Source organism: Notamacropus eugenii, chromosome 2, assembly GCF_028372415.1.
Source record: "Notamacropus eugenii isolate mMacEug1 chromosome 2, mMacEug1.pri_v2, whole genome shotgun sequence".
NCBI lineage: Eukaryota > Metazoa > Chordata > Mammalia > Diprotodontia > Macropodidae > Notamacropus > Notamacropus eugenii.
In genome coordinates, this window is record NC_092873.1 from 36732391 (window position 1) to 36746260 (window position 13870).

General features: G+C 44.7%; 1 protein-coding gene across 1 annotated transcript; it reads left to right on the forward strand.

Moving 5' to 3' along the window:
* Positions 1 to 1367: 1367 nt before the first annotated feature.
* On the forward strand, positions 1368 to 12333 carry CRYBA1 (crystallin beta A1). The gene is made up of 6 exons (XM_072639830.1): positions 1368 to 1398; positions 4474 to 4538; positions 6402 to 6520; positions 10124 to 10265; positions 11238 to 11380; positions 12109 to 12333. Exons 1-6 carry the CDS (start codon positions 1368 to 1370, stop codon positions 12254 to 12256), a joined length of 648 nt encoding a protein of 215 aa, XP_072495931.1. The 3' UTR covers positions 12257 to 12333.
* Positions 12334 to 13870: the final 1537 nt, after the last annotated feature.

Sequence of the window (13870 nt, forward strand, 5' to 3'; positions counted from 1 at the left end):
GAGGAGACAGGAAGAGGACAGAAGAAGAGCAAAGGAGAGGGAGGAGAGAGAGAGAAGAGGTAGAAGAAAGGGAGAGAGAAGAGAGAGACACACAGAGATAATGAAAAGCAGCTGAAGGTGAGTGTCTGAGTCCTGTCAGTAACACATGCTAGAACTTGCTGAGAAGGTGGTGACCCACATAGGCAGAGAGATCCACTCCCTATGCATATATACATACACATGTATACATACATATGTACACACATACACACACACATGGATATATGTAATAGCCTTATTTTGCTAATGGTTAGCATTCAGGTGTTCGGGAGTAACCCATAGATCTGCAGCATCCGTTAAGTGCCTCTTCTGTGTGGGGTGTTGGATAATACAGAGGATACAAAGACAAAAACCCTGCAGTCCCTGCCCGCAGGGGTCTTGCATTTTGCCCGAAGCTAGGATGCAGAAGGCTGGAGTGAAGGAATAAGTTTCCAGATCTTCCCCAACCTCTCCGAGTAGACAAAAAAGTCAGCGCGGACCCTCCGAGCTGGGCTTCCATCCAGATTCTCCACCAAGTCTGAGGCTGCAGAAAGTCCCGGGCTGGGTGTGAAAGCCCTAGAGCGGAAGTGAGAAGCAGGTGCAGCCATCCGAACCTACCAAAGAATGGTCTCCCTTTCTGTCTTTCTATTGTCAACCCCAGCCCCTTAGCAGCAAGCTGGCACTAAGTCCTCAATAAACCCATTTTCATTCATTAAAAGACTTTTTCCCTCTGAGACCAAAAAAGTTGATTGGGTCCTAATCCTCTGTGGGTGGAGGGGTGAGGAGATAGCTGACGGTTTAAGACTTTCAGAGGAATGGATGCGTGGAGTTGCCCTAAGGAGTGAGGGATACTTCTCTCAATCAAGGTGGCTGCTTGGAGAAACAGGGCAACTAAGCCCCTGGAAAACTCAGATGAGACGCTCACTGGGCCAAGGAGCCACAAGTCACTGAGGATGGAGGGGGCTTCAATGATTCAAGCACTAAGCAGGTAAAATGAGGTACCTGGGGTCCTAGGTCCCCCCTCCTTGGCCCCTGTAGCTAAGGCCAGTTACCTGCCCTAGTAAGGTCTCCTTCTTCCAGCCACATTCAAAGACAGGCATGGAGACAGCAGAGCCCCTAAGCCCAACCCCCACTACAATGTCCCAAGCATAGCGGGCCTGCATCCACAGACAGCAGTGGTGGCCACTTTAGATCCCTTTAAACAAAAACCCAGACAGTCCCGGCCCAGGGAACTGAGCTGCCCAAAGCCCCAGGGATCACCTAGAGATCTAGGCAGAGAAAGCATTGTGCTGACAAGCTAGAGGTGGCCGAGTTATATAAAGGCGCGCTCTGGACTGAGCTGGTACCAGATGGAGACCCAGGCTGTCCAGAGGGAGCTCGGTGAGTGAAGCTAGCTGGGGTCCTATTACCCATTCCTATCCCCCAGCTCTCAGGGCTTTGGGTTTGAAGAGAAGTGGCTGCAGATTCCTGGTAAATTGGGGGTGAGGGGTGGAGATTGCAGCCCTGAATCCAGAGGAAAGGTCCTCTGGGGCCCCTGAAAAAGGGAGTCAGAGCCAGATTGGCACTATTGCCCAAGCAGCCCCTGCAGGGTTCAAGGGATCCTCGAAAAGAGTGGAGTGAATATTTTGGAAGCTTGGGGGCAGAAGCGGAGGGGAAGAGTGGCTGCTGGGAAATGTGATTTGACAGATGAGGGCTTAAAGCATGGAGTTCCCTGGGTTCATATTTTATCTGATATTTTATCTGTTTGCTCTAGAACAGGAAGAAACCTCAGAGGTCAGGTAGTCCAACCCCTTCATTTTACAGTGGCCTCCAGAGATAGGAGGCCACTGAGCTTGGGAGTCGGGAAAACTGATGTGTGACCCTGGACAAGTCACTTAACCCATCTGCCTCAGTTTCCTAATCTGTAAAATGGGAATAATTAATAACCCTACCTTAATGGGTTGTTTTGAGGATCAAATGAGATAATCTGTGTGAAGCACTTTGAAAACCTTGAAATATTTATAAGTGTTAGCTCTTATTATTAATAATATTTCTATAGTGCCTACTGTGCCCTAGGCATTTTACAATTATTATTTCAGTTGATCCTCACAGCAAGCCTGGGAGGTAGCTGCTATTATTAAAGCCATTTTACAGGTGAGAAAACTGAGGCAGACAGAGATTAAGTGACTTGCCAGAATCTTATAGCTAGTAAGCATCTGACTGGAGATTTTAACTCCAGCCCACTGTGCCACCAATTACCCAATAATATCCTATAATTGGCTTGGTTAAGACCACACCGTTATTTAGTGTCAGGGCTGAGTTGAGAGCCTAGGTCACCTGGCTCCTGGTCCAGCACTCTTCTCACTCCTCCCCTTCCCCCACTGCCTGGGTGTGCCACCTGGGTCCTTGAATCTGCTGCTTGGAAGAGGTACCTCTAAGGTAGCTGTCCATCCTGGGAAGGGATGGCTGAAAACAAAGATCTTAGCTTTAAAACACACACAGAGCCCCACAAAGTTTGCTAAGGAGGGTCTGCAGGCTAAGTGCAGAGGGAGCAGCTTTGGAACAATCACCCCAGCTGTCCCCTTCACAGCATACCCCCCCCCCAAACTGCCTCAGCCAATCAGCTTTGAACTTAGTGTGGCCGCTCCCTTGGGCCACCGTTGACCACTCTGGTCATCTCTGCCCCCAACCCTCTCAGTTCAGTCAACGCAGTACTGAAAAGTTTTAAAGGGAACTTTGGAAATTCCCCCAAAAGATAATACGCATGTACCAAGAATTGATTTTAACTCGAGCATGACTTGGCTGAAACAGCTTCCAGGTCAGTCAACAAACATTAAGTGTCTACTATATATCAGGCATTGTGCTAAACTCTGGAGATACAAGGAAAGGCCAGAACAGTCCCTGCCTTCAAGGGACTCACAATCTGGTGGGGAGACAGCGTGCAAACAACCATGTCCATATAACCATACACATGTATACCGAAGGGGGGCTCCAGTTGTGGGAGAGACCAAGGGCCTCCTGCAGAAGGAAAGCTAGGAGGCAGAGGTGGGATGGGGCATTCCAGGTATGGGGGAACAGTCAGGGCAAAGACATAGGGATGAGTGTGGCATGCAAGGAAAAGAGTCACTGGATCAGCAAGTGTGTGGAGAGCGGCTCAGCCAGCCGAATTTCCTACTTCTGGAAGGGAGTAAAGTGGGAGTGCTGGACTTTGAGCCAGAAAGATTTGGGTTCAAATCTCACTTCTGATACCTACAAGCTGTGTGACCATGGTCTAGTCACTTTATATTTGTGAGCCTCAGTTTCCTCTCCTGTAAAAAGTAAGGGGCAGGGGGTGGAATAGATGGCCTAAAAGGTTCCTTCCATCTCTAGTTCAATGATCCCATGGTATTAGGCTGACTACAGTTTGCTAGAAAGCAGGGGATTTAAAGTCTGAGGACTGAGCCTCATACCATTTGCATGACCTTGGGCAAGTCCACTTGACTCATTTCTAAAATGAGGGCTAGGAGATCTGAGACCCCTTCCAGCTCTTCATCCATATAAATCCCAGGGCCAGGCCCGGGTTTGAATCCTAGCTCTTACTTCCTACCTATGTGACCTTGAACATGTCACTTGAAAAGTCAGGACCTTAACCAACTCCCTTATTTGAGAGAGAAAGGAATTAAGGCTTGGGAGTCAGTGACAAGGCTGAGACTAGAAACAGTGTTCTATCCTATAATGGGGATAAAATGGCACCATGGAGAATGCCGGATTTGGGGTCAGGATTGAAATCCTAGCTTTAATAATTATTAGCTATGTGACTTCAACTAAGTCACTTAAACTTTTGGAGGCCTCAGTTTCCTGATCTGTAAAAATGAGGAATTTGTACTGGATGATTGTGAAGTTCCTTCCAGTTCTAAATATCATCATTTTAAATTACTCTCCTTCTACTGGGCCTCAGTTTCCTCTTCTATAAATCTAGGAGCCTGCAATAGATGGTTTCTGAGGTCCCTCCCAATTAAAGAACCTACCTTGAACTCTAGCACCCATTTTATACGTGCTGCTTCTTTGAACCTTACAATCCTGTGAGATAGGTACTTAATGGTACTATTATCTTCACGCTACGATGTGAGAAACTGAGGTTCAGAGACCCTCAGTTGGAGGTATGATTTGAACCCAGGTTTCTCCTGACACCAAGTCCAGGGTGCTCAGATTGTCTCTGTAGTGGGTAGGGCACCGGGTTCTAGCTGCCATTGGCACCCAGCCCTCAGTCCTTTCATCCAGAAAGTTAAGTAGATCATGCCTCCAAGGCCTCAATCTTGGATTTCTGGATTCTGCAGTTTCAATGAGGCCACGAATGTAATTGTAAGAAGTCCGTCTATCAACTCACAGCACTTTTGCCCCCTTTTGGGGGACATGCAGATGGCAGAGGAGCAGAAGTGCATTTGAATCAATAATGGGGTTCTGGGCCACATTTGTGACCTTTTCTTTCTCTTGCAGAAACCGTGCCGGCTGCTAGGATGGCTCAGACAAACCCTCTGCCTGGGCCTCTAGGCCCATGGAAGGTAAGCCCATCAGCTGGAAGACCAGGGAATGGATACCTGTCCACTTTGGTGACAGGGAATGCTGGGAAGCGGGCTCTCAGAAGCTAGGTGAGAGTCCCAAGGCAGGTACCAAGGACAGAGTTAATTTTCAACTGGTAAAATCTGATCATCCACTAGAGAGCCAAGAAAAGCATTTGTCTGCCCTAGGAAAGATTTTAATGTTGAGGTTATGCCCCCAGCGTGTGTCATCCACCAGAAGATCTGAACCTTCAATGAAACCCAGAGCAGTTGATTTATGACAAAATAAATACCTCCATGCCAAGGAGAGTGGAATTTTCTGGCAGTCAAAATAGGAGGTATTTTAGAAAGCCATGTTAAAAAATGTCTCTCCTTGGGCCATCCTGGCTGGCTCCTTACTTTGTCTACAGCTAATCCTGGCAGGGCTGCCCCAAGGTGCAGCCCTGGCCATGTGTGAGGCAAGACCTCAGGAGAAAGGAGAGGGATTTTCTGCTGATTTGGAAAGGGAATTCTACAGGCTGGGGTGGGGGTGAGGAGTAATCTTGGGAAGGGGGGGGGGGTGGCAGGCTGTGATATATTAATACATTGATGAGTTATCTTGGAAAAGAAAATATGCCCAAGGCCACACCAGTCATAGCCCACATTAAGGTTTTATACAAAGCAGGAGAGCTAGATTCAGACCAATTGAGCTTCTGGGACATTTCCCCTCTGAAGTACACAAACTGCTTTCAGTTCAGTAATGCCATTTGTGTACGTAGCATCAGAGATCTGGAGTTGGAAGGGACCTTAGAGGTCAAGGAGGCCGATCCCCTTGTTTTACAGATAGGGAGACTGACTTGCACAGGTCCCATAGTTAATGAGTGTCTATGGCAGGATTTGAATCTAGGCCTTCCTGATTCCAAGTCCACAGTTCTATCCACTATATTTGTTGTTGTTCAGATGTTTTCCAGTTGTGTATGACTTCTCGTGACCCCATTGGGGGTTTTCTTGACAAAGATACTGGAGCAGTTTGCCATTTCCTTCTCCAGCTCATTTGACAGATGAGGAAACTCAGGCAAACAAGGTTAAGTGACTTGTCCAGGGTCACACAGCTTATAATTGCCTGAAGGCAGGTTTGAACTCAGGTCTTTCCAACTCCAAGGCCGGCTGTCCCCACCGTCCCACATTGCTGCCCATCCACTATAATATGCCATGCATGTTTTACAGCTGGTGAAACTGAGAACCCAGAATAGAGAGATGACTTGAATTTATGATCACCCAAGGAATCACAGACAGAAGCTGTGTTTCCTTGTTGAGGGGCAACATGGTAGAGCAGGGGAAAAGTCTCTAGAGTCAGGAGAGCTGAGTTTGAATTTTTCTACTTATTAGCACTGTGACCTTGTGTAAGTCATATTAAAGTTGGTTCCTTAGAGTTCATAGGATCTGGAGCTGCAGAGCAGATTCCACTCTTCTCCCAAGGAGCTCTCTCTCCAATCCTGGGTCTCTGCTCCTACACCACCATTACAGCTTTGGCCCCCGTCCTTGCTGACCCTGTGGATCAGGGTGTCAGTGAGAGTCTCCACCTTAAATCCTTCTCTCAAGGTCTATCAAGAAACCTGGTCCCATGACCCTCCTCCACGTCTGCAGTGTTTATTCAAACAATTTCTTTATTCAACTGGGAATCACCACTAGATAAAAATAAGGGGATTTAAGACTTCCCAAACTACTGTGAATTATTTCAATACTTGTTTAAAATAAAATAAACCTACCACAAAAACCTTTTCTTCTGGTAAGTAGGAGCATAAGGTCAAGCAAAGAGCCCCTCACCTGCCTTGTTTCTTACTTGCCAAATGTCCTCATTCCCATCCTCTATTCCTTCTGTCACAGGTAACCATCTATGACCAGGAGAACTTCCAGGGCAAGAGGATGGAGTTCACGGGCCCCTGCCCCAATGTCTCTGAATGCAGCTTTGACAATGTCAGATCCCTGAAGGTGGAATGTGGCGCGTGAGTATCCAACTGCCCAGCAACCCTACCAAATGACCTATTCTGGAAGTACACAGAGCCCTGCCAACCAAAGAAGGGCCGATGGTAGCCCAGCTTTGTGGGGAGGCGTCTCTTGGACTATCCTTTAATTGGTGTTGTGGTTCCATGAGAGCACCTCCCTCCCAGGGTTCTTATGAGGATGAAATGAGTTCCTGGCACATAGTAAGTGCTTAATAAATGCTTCTTTCTTTCCTCCTTCCTTCCTTCCTTCTTTCTTTTCATATAGTGGATAAAATTTTAGACTGGAAGTCAGGAAGACTTGTGTTCAAATACCTTGGCAGCCAAGTCACTTACCCTCTCTAAGCCTAAGTTTCCTCATCTGTACAATGAAGTGAACAGACTTCTGGTTCTAAATCTATGACTCATGCTTCCAGAGGACTGGAGACGAGGTGTAGGGAATAGTAGCTAACTTTACATGTATTATCTTATAGGTGCGTAATTATTCCTATTTTACAGGTAAGGAAACTGAGACCAAAATGTGGTTTGCCCAAGTGTCCCGCAGCTATTAAATGTTTGAGACAGAATTTGAACCCAGGTCTATTCTAGCTCCAAGTCCATTGTGCTCTCTTCACACTGTGCCACCTAGATAACTGTGGTGACTACAACACCCTCTAGGAAGAAGTCTGTCCCACTGGCTTGTTGCTGCCCTGAGCCAAAGCCCTACTTGTCCCTTCCTAGTTCTGCCTTTGGGTGGGGCTCCTTTAAGAGAGGAGCTAACCAAGAGAGAAGGAAGTGTGGGATGCAAGGAGATAGGGGGAGTCTTTAAGTTCTAGCAGTAACTTCTACGAGTTTATAGGGGAAGGGGCAGGGGGTCAGTCCCCACCATACCTAGAGTTCCAGTGATTTTAAAATACAAACCTTAAATGGAAATCTTCCATTGATGCCTTGCTAGGGTCTGGAGGTGATCCTGGGTTTTAGAGGGCTTTATCAGTGAGAACACAAACTTTGGCATCAATGTGACCTTTGAGTATAAGTGGTGATGGTTGGAGATACCACCAGGTTGGCTGTTGGGTGGAGATTTTTTTCTTTGACCAAATCAGCTCTTGGAGACGATCTCCAAAATGAGAGAGGGGCATACAGATTTTGTCACCAGAGCCCTGACTTAGAGGAAGTTGGGAGAATGCTTACTGAATCAGCTTGATAATGTCAAGGATATTGAAGGATACCACATGAATGGGATGATCAGATCACCGCCACGGGACCTGACAGATTACAAAGTAGGTCTGCTCCCTTTTCCACCCCCTGCACCTCTCACCCCACAGCTTAGGCACTCTCCCATTCCTAAGGGCACTAATACCAGATGTGGGTATTGTAAAGTCCCATTCTTCTTAGGAGCTGATAAGCACCGCGAGTCCTCTGCCTCAAATTATTCCTAGTTTCATGCTGGGCAGACCCTCCACTCTCCCAGACTGGAGATCATCACAAAAATAATAATAATTAACATCTTAAGGTCTGCAAAGTGCTATTTATGTACATGTGTACATAGCTCATTTGATATTCACCACAGCCCTGTAAGGTAAGTACTACTATTATACCTGTTTTACTGAGGAGAAAACTGAGTCTCAGACATTTAAATCACAAGCCCAGGTTAAATCACAAGCACAGTTTGTTAAGTGTTTGCAGTAAGTCTTTTTGATTCAACATCTTACAACCTCTTTAGGATGCCACATAGCAAAGGCAGAACCTTACCCCCTTCAAAGTTCTCCCATTAATCCAGCCTTATTGAGGGGATGCCTTGGCTTGTAGGGTCCCATGTCAGCAGGACAGAGAGCATGGGTCAGGGGCTGCTGCTGCTGCAGCCAGAGGCCTCCCCATCCCCTCAGACCTGCTAGTCCAGAGAACCCCATTACAGTTGCCCAGATCAGAGAAAGCCAGAGGGCTGTCCCCAGGCCTAGGAGACAGGGGAGCTGCAGCCTCAGTATAGCAGAACCATCCACTTTAAAATCCCAGTCTTCCAGGGCCCCCTTGTGGATGGTCAATCTTTCTGTCCTGACAAGAAATCTTGCCCTTTTCTCCTATCATGTCTCCTCACAGGTGGATAAAAACCAGAGTCCACTTTGTTATCCACTCACTCAGTGATTGATGCCAGAATAAGGAAAGGAGGATGGGGTGGAGAGGAAAGGGAGACAACAGAGTGAGAGGTCAATTAACAATAATAACAGCAAAAATTAACATTTATATAACATGATGTGCCAGGTAGTGCTAGGCTAGGTGCCTTACAAATATTCACTTGACACTCACAACAACCCTGCAAGGTGGAGGCTACTATTATGCCCATTTTGCAAATGAGGAAACTGAGGCAGGCAAAAGTTGTGACTTACCCAAGTGAGTAAGTGCTAGGGGTCAAATGTAAACTCAACTCTTTCTGACTCTAGACCCCATGCTCCATCTTGTGTTTCCCCTCATTGATCACAGAACCCTAGAGTCAGGGTCAGCTGAGTGGAGAAAAGTCCCAAACTCTTATTCTTTTACTCTAGGGCTCTAGGTTTGGGTGATCCAAGGAAATGGTGCCTGATGACACCTAGAAAGTCTCTTAACTCAGCAGACAGCTATTCCTCTGCTTTGTATCTTTAAAGGAAAAGGAAGCTAGCAAGAGGGTAAACAGGGTGATGGAGCCAGGTTGGGAGGATGATGGAGCCACGTCAAAGACAAAGCCATTGCATTGTGGAATTGGAGCTCCAAATATGGAATTTGAGTAGGGAAAAAAAAATTAAGGTAGATTCTCAAGTTAGAGCATTCTTGGGATCCTAGATGGGCTATCAGGCAGAAAGAAATAGCAGAAAGAGCATCCAGTTTGGTATCAAAGGAGGTGAGTTTGAATTCCAACTCTATAACCTACTAATCTAGGCAGGCAGATAATACATAGAATGCTGGGAATCAGGGAGACCCATCTTCCTGGGTTCAAATCCAGCTTCAGACATTTATTAGCTAGCTGGTGACCCTCGGCAAGTCACTTCACTTGTTTGCCTCAGTTTCCTCATCTGTCAAATGAGCTGAAGAAGGAAATGGCAAACCACTCCAGTATCTTTGCCAAGAAAATCACGCAAAAAAGGGGTTCATAAAGAGTCGAACATGACTGAAGCAAGTGAAAACAGCAAATCTACTAGTTATGTGACCTTAGGTAAATTTAGTAAATCTTTTAAGACCTCAGTTTCTTCATCTACCAAAAAACAAAAAAAGAGTGGACTAGGTGACCTCTAAGATCTCTTCCAGCTCTAAATCTATAATATGGGTTCTGATCAGGTGAACCCCAGTTTTCCAATAAACTCTCAACCTCTCCACTGAAAGAGTGCAATAAATTACCCAAAAAAAACAAAGCTAAAAATTCCATCCATCACCCTCCCCATTTTGGTCCCTGGTGCCATCGTGGTGAATGAAGTTGTGACTTAGATGAAATAATGTAAATTATAAATGGTTACACATATGTGAATTATCCTATTCCATGAGTTAAGATCCTATGGGTGCTGCTCCTGGATGATTCCCTTGGGAGAGTCAATATATCTAACTGAACAATGTCTGTTGCTTTAGTCTCTATGGGCTCTGACTTGATCCATGTCTCCACAGATGGATTGGTTATGAACACACCAGCTTCTGTGGACAGCAGTTTGTCCTGGAGAGAGGAGAGTACCCACGTTGGGAGGCCTGGAGTGGGAGCAATGCCTACCACGTGGAGCGTCTTATGTCCTTTCGCCCAATCTGCTCCGCGGTGAGTAGCTTGAAGCTTATGGTCCGTGTGTGAATGAGAGATGGTGGTACCATTATTTCCCTTAGATTTTCACAGAAATGGTCCAAAGGGATGGTGTGGAGGAGGCTCTTTCTCATTTGTGTTTGCTTTATCAGCTAGGTAAGCTGAAAGCCTCATGGTGCAGGTAACCAAAGTGTAAATGACACCCAACCAGATTACTTTTACCTTAAATGTTTAAGAATAGATGGCTGGCAGCTGAGTTTACCATGTGGTACAGGAAAGAGGATGTTCCTTAGACAAATTATTCCCCTTGGCTATATTTGAGTGGCACTTTATTTGTTGCAAAAACTGGGCAAGTGATTGAAGTAAGTCAGGATGTGCCTCATCTGTCTGCCCAAGGCTGTTTTGACCCCGAACTTTCTGAGAATGAAAGCTGCCCTACAACAGAACAGGCTGTTTCCTAAAGGTGTGCACTCTTACTCTCTGAATGCGCAAGGAAGGCTGAGTGACCACTGGATATTGTAGAAGGACTTTCTGCCTTTGAAAGGATGCTCATTTCCTTTGAAAGGATGCTCATCTTGAATATATGATTCATTTAAAAGGTAGTACAGCATCACAAATCAGCTTTGGCATCAGAAAAAGCCAAATTTGAATCCTGCTTCTGATAGCACTAGCTGTGATCAGTGGTCCACAATTTTTCAGTATATCACATCACTCTCTGCCTATTTGATTCAGTAGAGAATGGTTTTTTCCATGCCAGGAGTTCCTTACACTGATAGAATCAGGTCTAGACCATCAAAAAATAAATGTTTGCTTAAGGATCCCTGAAACTCTCTCTAGCCCCAAATTATTTTAATCAAGTAAAGTCTATTCTAGGTGTATAATTATTTTGACTAGCTTAAAAGATATATATTTTTTTTACAAAGAATTGAGAAAAACAAAACTAGTTTTGGAGCAACTGCCAGGTTAGGTTCTCTTGTTCTTGGGTTACAGAACCATAAGGAATCCAAGATCATGATCTTTGAGAAAGAGAACTTCATTGGCCGCCAGTGGGAGATCTGTGATGACTACCCCTCCTTGCAAGCCATGGGCTGGTGCAACAATGAAGTTGGTTCCATGAAGATCGAGTGTGGAGCGTAAGTTCAAAATGGGATTCGGGCATCAGTAGACACATGCCCATGACATCATTCCTTTTTTATTGATTTTTTGATAAATTCATGTTAGGGAATCTTACCTGTATTTGGAAAGAGTGCTGGATCTGAGTCAGAGTACATGGGTTCAAATTCCAGTCCTGACACTTAGAACCTGTGTGACCCTTGGACAAGTCACTTAGGCTTCCTGGGTCTGTTTCCTAAATTGGCAAAATGAGGTTAAATGAGATGATCTCTGAGGCTTTTTTGCAACTCACATCCTATGAGCATTGGAGCATTCATGCAGCTGCATTACACTTACTTACCATTTTAGCATTAAAGATGCCTAAAAATGCCTTTAAAAAAAAACCTGACCAAAGAAATACTAACTCTTCATAACAGTACGCAGACCTCCCTCACTGATCAATTTTTAACTTATTGATGGGGCTTTTTGGGTTGTCATTGAGTTCCATTCCCCATAAGCATTCATGTAATGTAGTTCCTAATCTACATTCTAGCCCAAGTGCAAAAAAATATTTTTCTGACACCAGAGGAGTGGATACCAAAGCATTCTGGGGTGAAAATGGACTTCACCACATTCATGAATTAATGTTTCACAGAATGCATTACGTTTCACAAATTGGGTTCTAGTAGGATTTCTAGTTCAGTCTCCAAGTGTTAGATTTGGCTTTCATTCCCTTTCAGTAACAAGGTGCTTATTTGGGCTTTTTCAGATGGGTCTGCTACCAATATCCTGGATACCGTGGGTACCAGTACATCTTGGAGTGTGATCACCACGGAGGTGACTATAAGCACTGGAGAGAATGGGGCTCTCACGCCCAGACTTTCCAGATTCAGTCAATCCGCCGCATCCAGCAGTAGGTTCCCCGAAACTGGAGGAAGCCACCAGTAATCTAAAATCATTCTATTACTTGCTTTGAAAAGAAAAATGGGTTTCATTGTACTGCTCATAAGCCATCCCTTTTGATTTGTGAACTGCTAAAAATTCTCAATAAATGTCATTAAAAGAAAAAGCCAAGACCAAAGTTACAGGGCTCAAGAGGTGTAAATAACCATCAAGCATCTGTTTGCTCTTTGTTGCCTCCACAGGCAAAAGTATTCATGGAAATGGATTCTACTATTTTATAGGAAATCTAATATCCTTTATGTGAGTTGTGACACAGGGTAAAGTTTTGGTCAGTGACGCCTCAGCACTGGCTTCCAAATGACTGGACTTTATCTTGGTTATGCACAAATAGCATCCTCCACTACTTTCCAAGCATTTGTAAATGCAAGGTTCAAACACCATCAAAGGGAGTACATTTATGTAGCAGCAACATATTTAAGGAAATACATGTGCAAGGAATATTGATGTAAAAACAGAAAACTCTGGCTCAGAAAAGTGCACTGAATAAATAGGTAGATTTTGTCTTTGCAGGATTTACATGAAAATATGACTAGGTAAGGCTCAGCTACATGTTCTTCTTATCTCCATTTCAGGGATAAAAGAAATTATTTCTTCCCTGTATTCTATAACAGATCCATCCTGTGTACCTAAGTTCCAGGTTGTGATCAGTCATGAATTAAGACCAAAATGTTTCTCAGTTGCAGGCTGCTCAGGAGAGCAGAATGCTCCCTATAAACCCACTTTTTGCTTCACTAGCACCACGTTCTTGCTGGTGTGCATTAATCTAAAATACTTTCCTCATCCTAGGAGGAATTCCACACTTTTTTTTTTCTCTGCACAGGGGAGTGGTGGGTGGACACGACATCATCCAAGTATCCGAAGTTTACCTTCCTCACTACTCAATGTCCCAGTGAACTGTCTAAAGTCCAGTAGTTATTCTTTTACCTGAATTAACTTCATAGGACTATAACATGGAGGGGAGAAGATGGAGCCAGTCTATCTGTGCTTGCTCAATCCTGGCCTTCAAATACTTTATCCTTTCACCTTGAAAATGCCTAACAGTTAAGTCAACACGATTACTCATACTGCTCTCAGAAAGGGCTTCAAGTCAGCAAACAGAAAATGGTCAAATGGAACACACAAACACCTTATAAACTTTAAAACTTTTATTCAACAATTTACATTACTTTGATCTACAAATTTTCTGGTTTTTTTCCCCAATAAAATAAGTAAATCTAGGTACGGTTTGCAGAGCTGTTGTTGAGTCAGCAGAGTAAATGAAATTCACGCAGTTTTTTTGTCTCGTAAAACACTGGATGTGAAGACATCAACAAAGATTTGTCTAACTGACACAGACCCTCCTTGGGTTCTATGATGTCTGATACGGCTACAGCAAATACCTAAGCAATTAGCTAAAAGGTTCATCTGTGGTCACTGTTCTCAGATTTGGAGAATGCCTGGCTTCTTGACAACGGAACGCATTTGAACCTTTTATGAAATTACGTGGAGGGGCCAGAAAGGGAGAAGGGAAAACCTTAGTATTTTTGCCATGGTATTCCCATCCTTCCCTCAAACTAAGAGGTAACAGC

Bases quoted from the DNA above. Each gene is read 5' to 3' on its own strand.
- CRYBA1 (XM_072639830.1), top strand. From the start codon at position 1,368: ATGGAGACCCAGGCTGTCCAGAGGGAGCTCG. The intron at 10,266-11,237 runs GTGAGTAGCTTG...CTTGGGTTACAG, and splicing joins TTCGCCCAATCTGCTCCGCG to AACCATAAGGAATCCAAGAT. The intron at 11,381-12,108 runs GTAAGTTCAAAA...GGGCTTTTTCAG, and splicing joins ATGAAGATCGAGTGTGGAGC to ATGGGTCTGCTACCAATATC.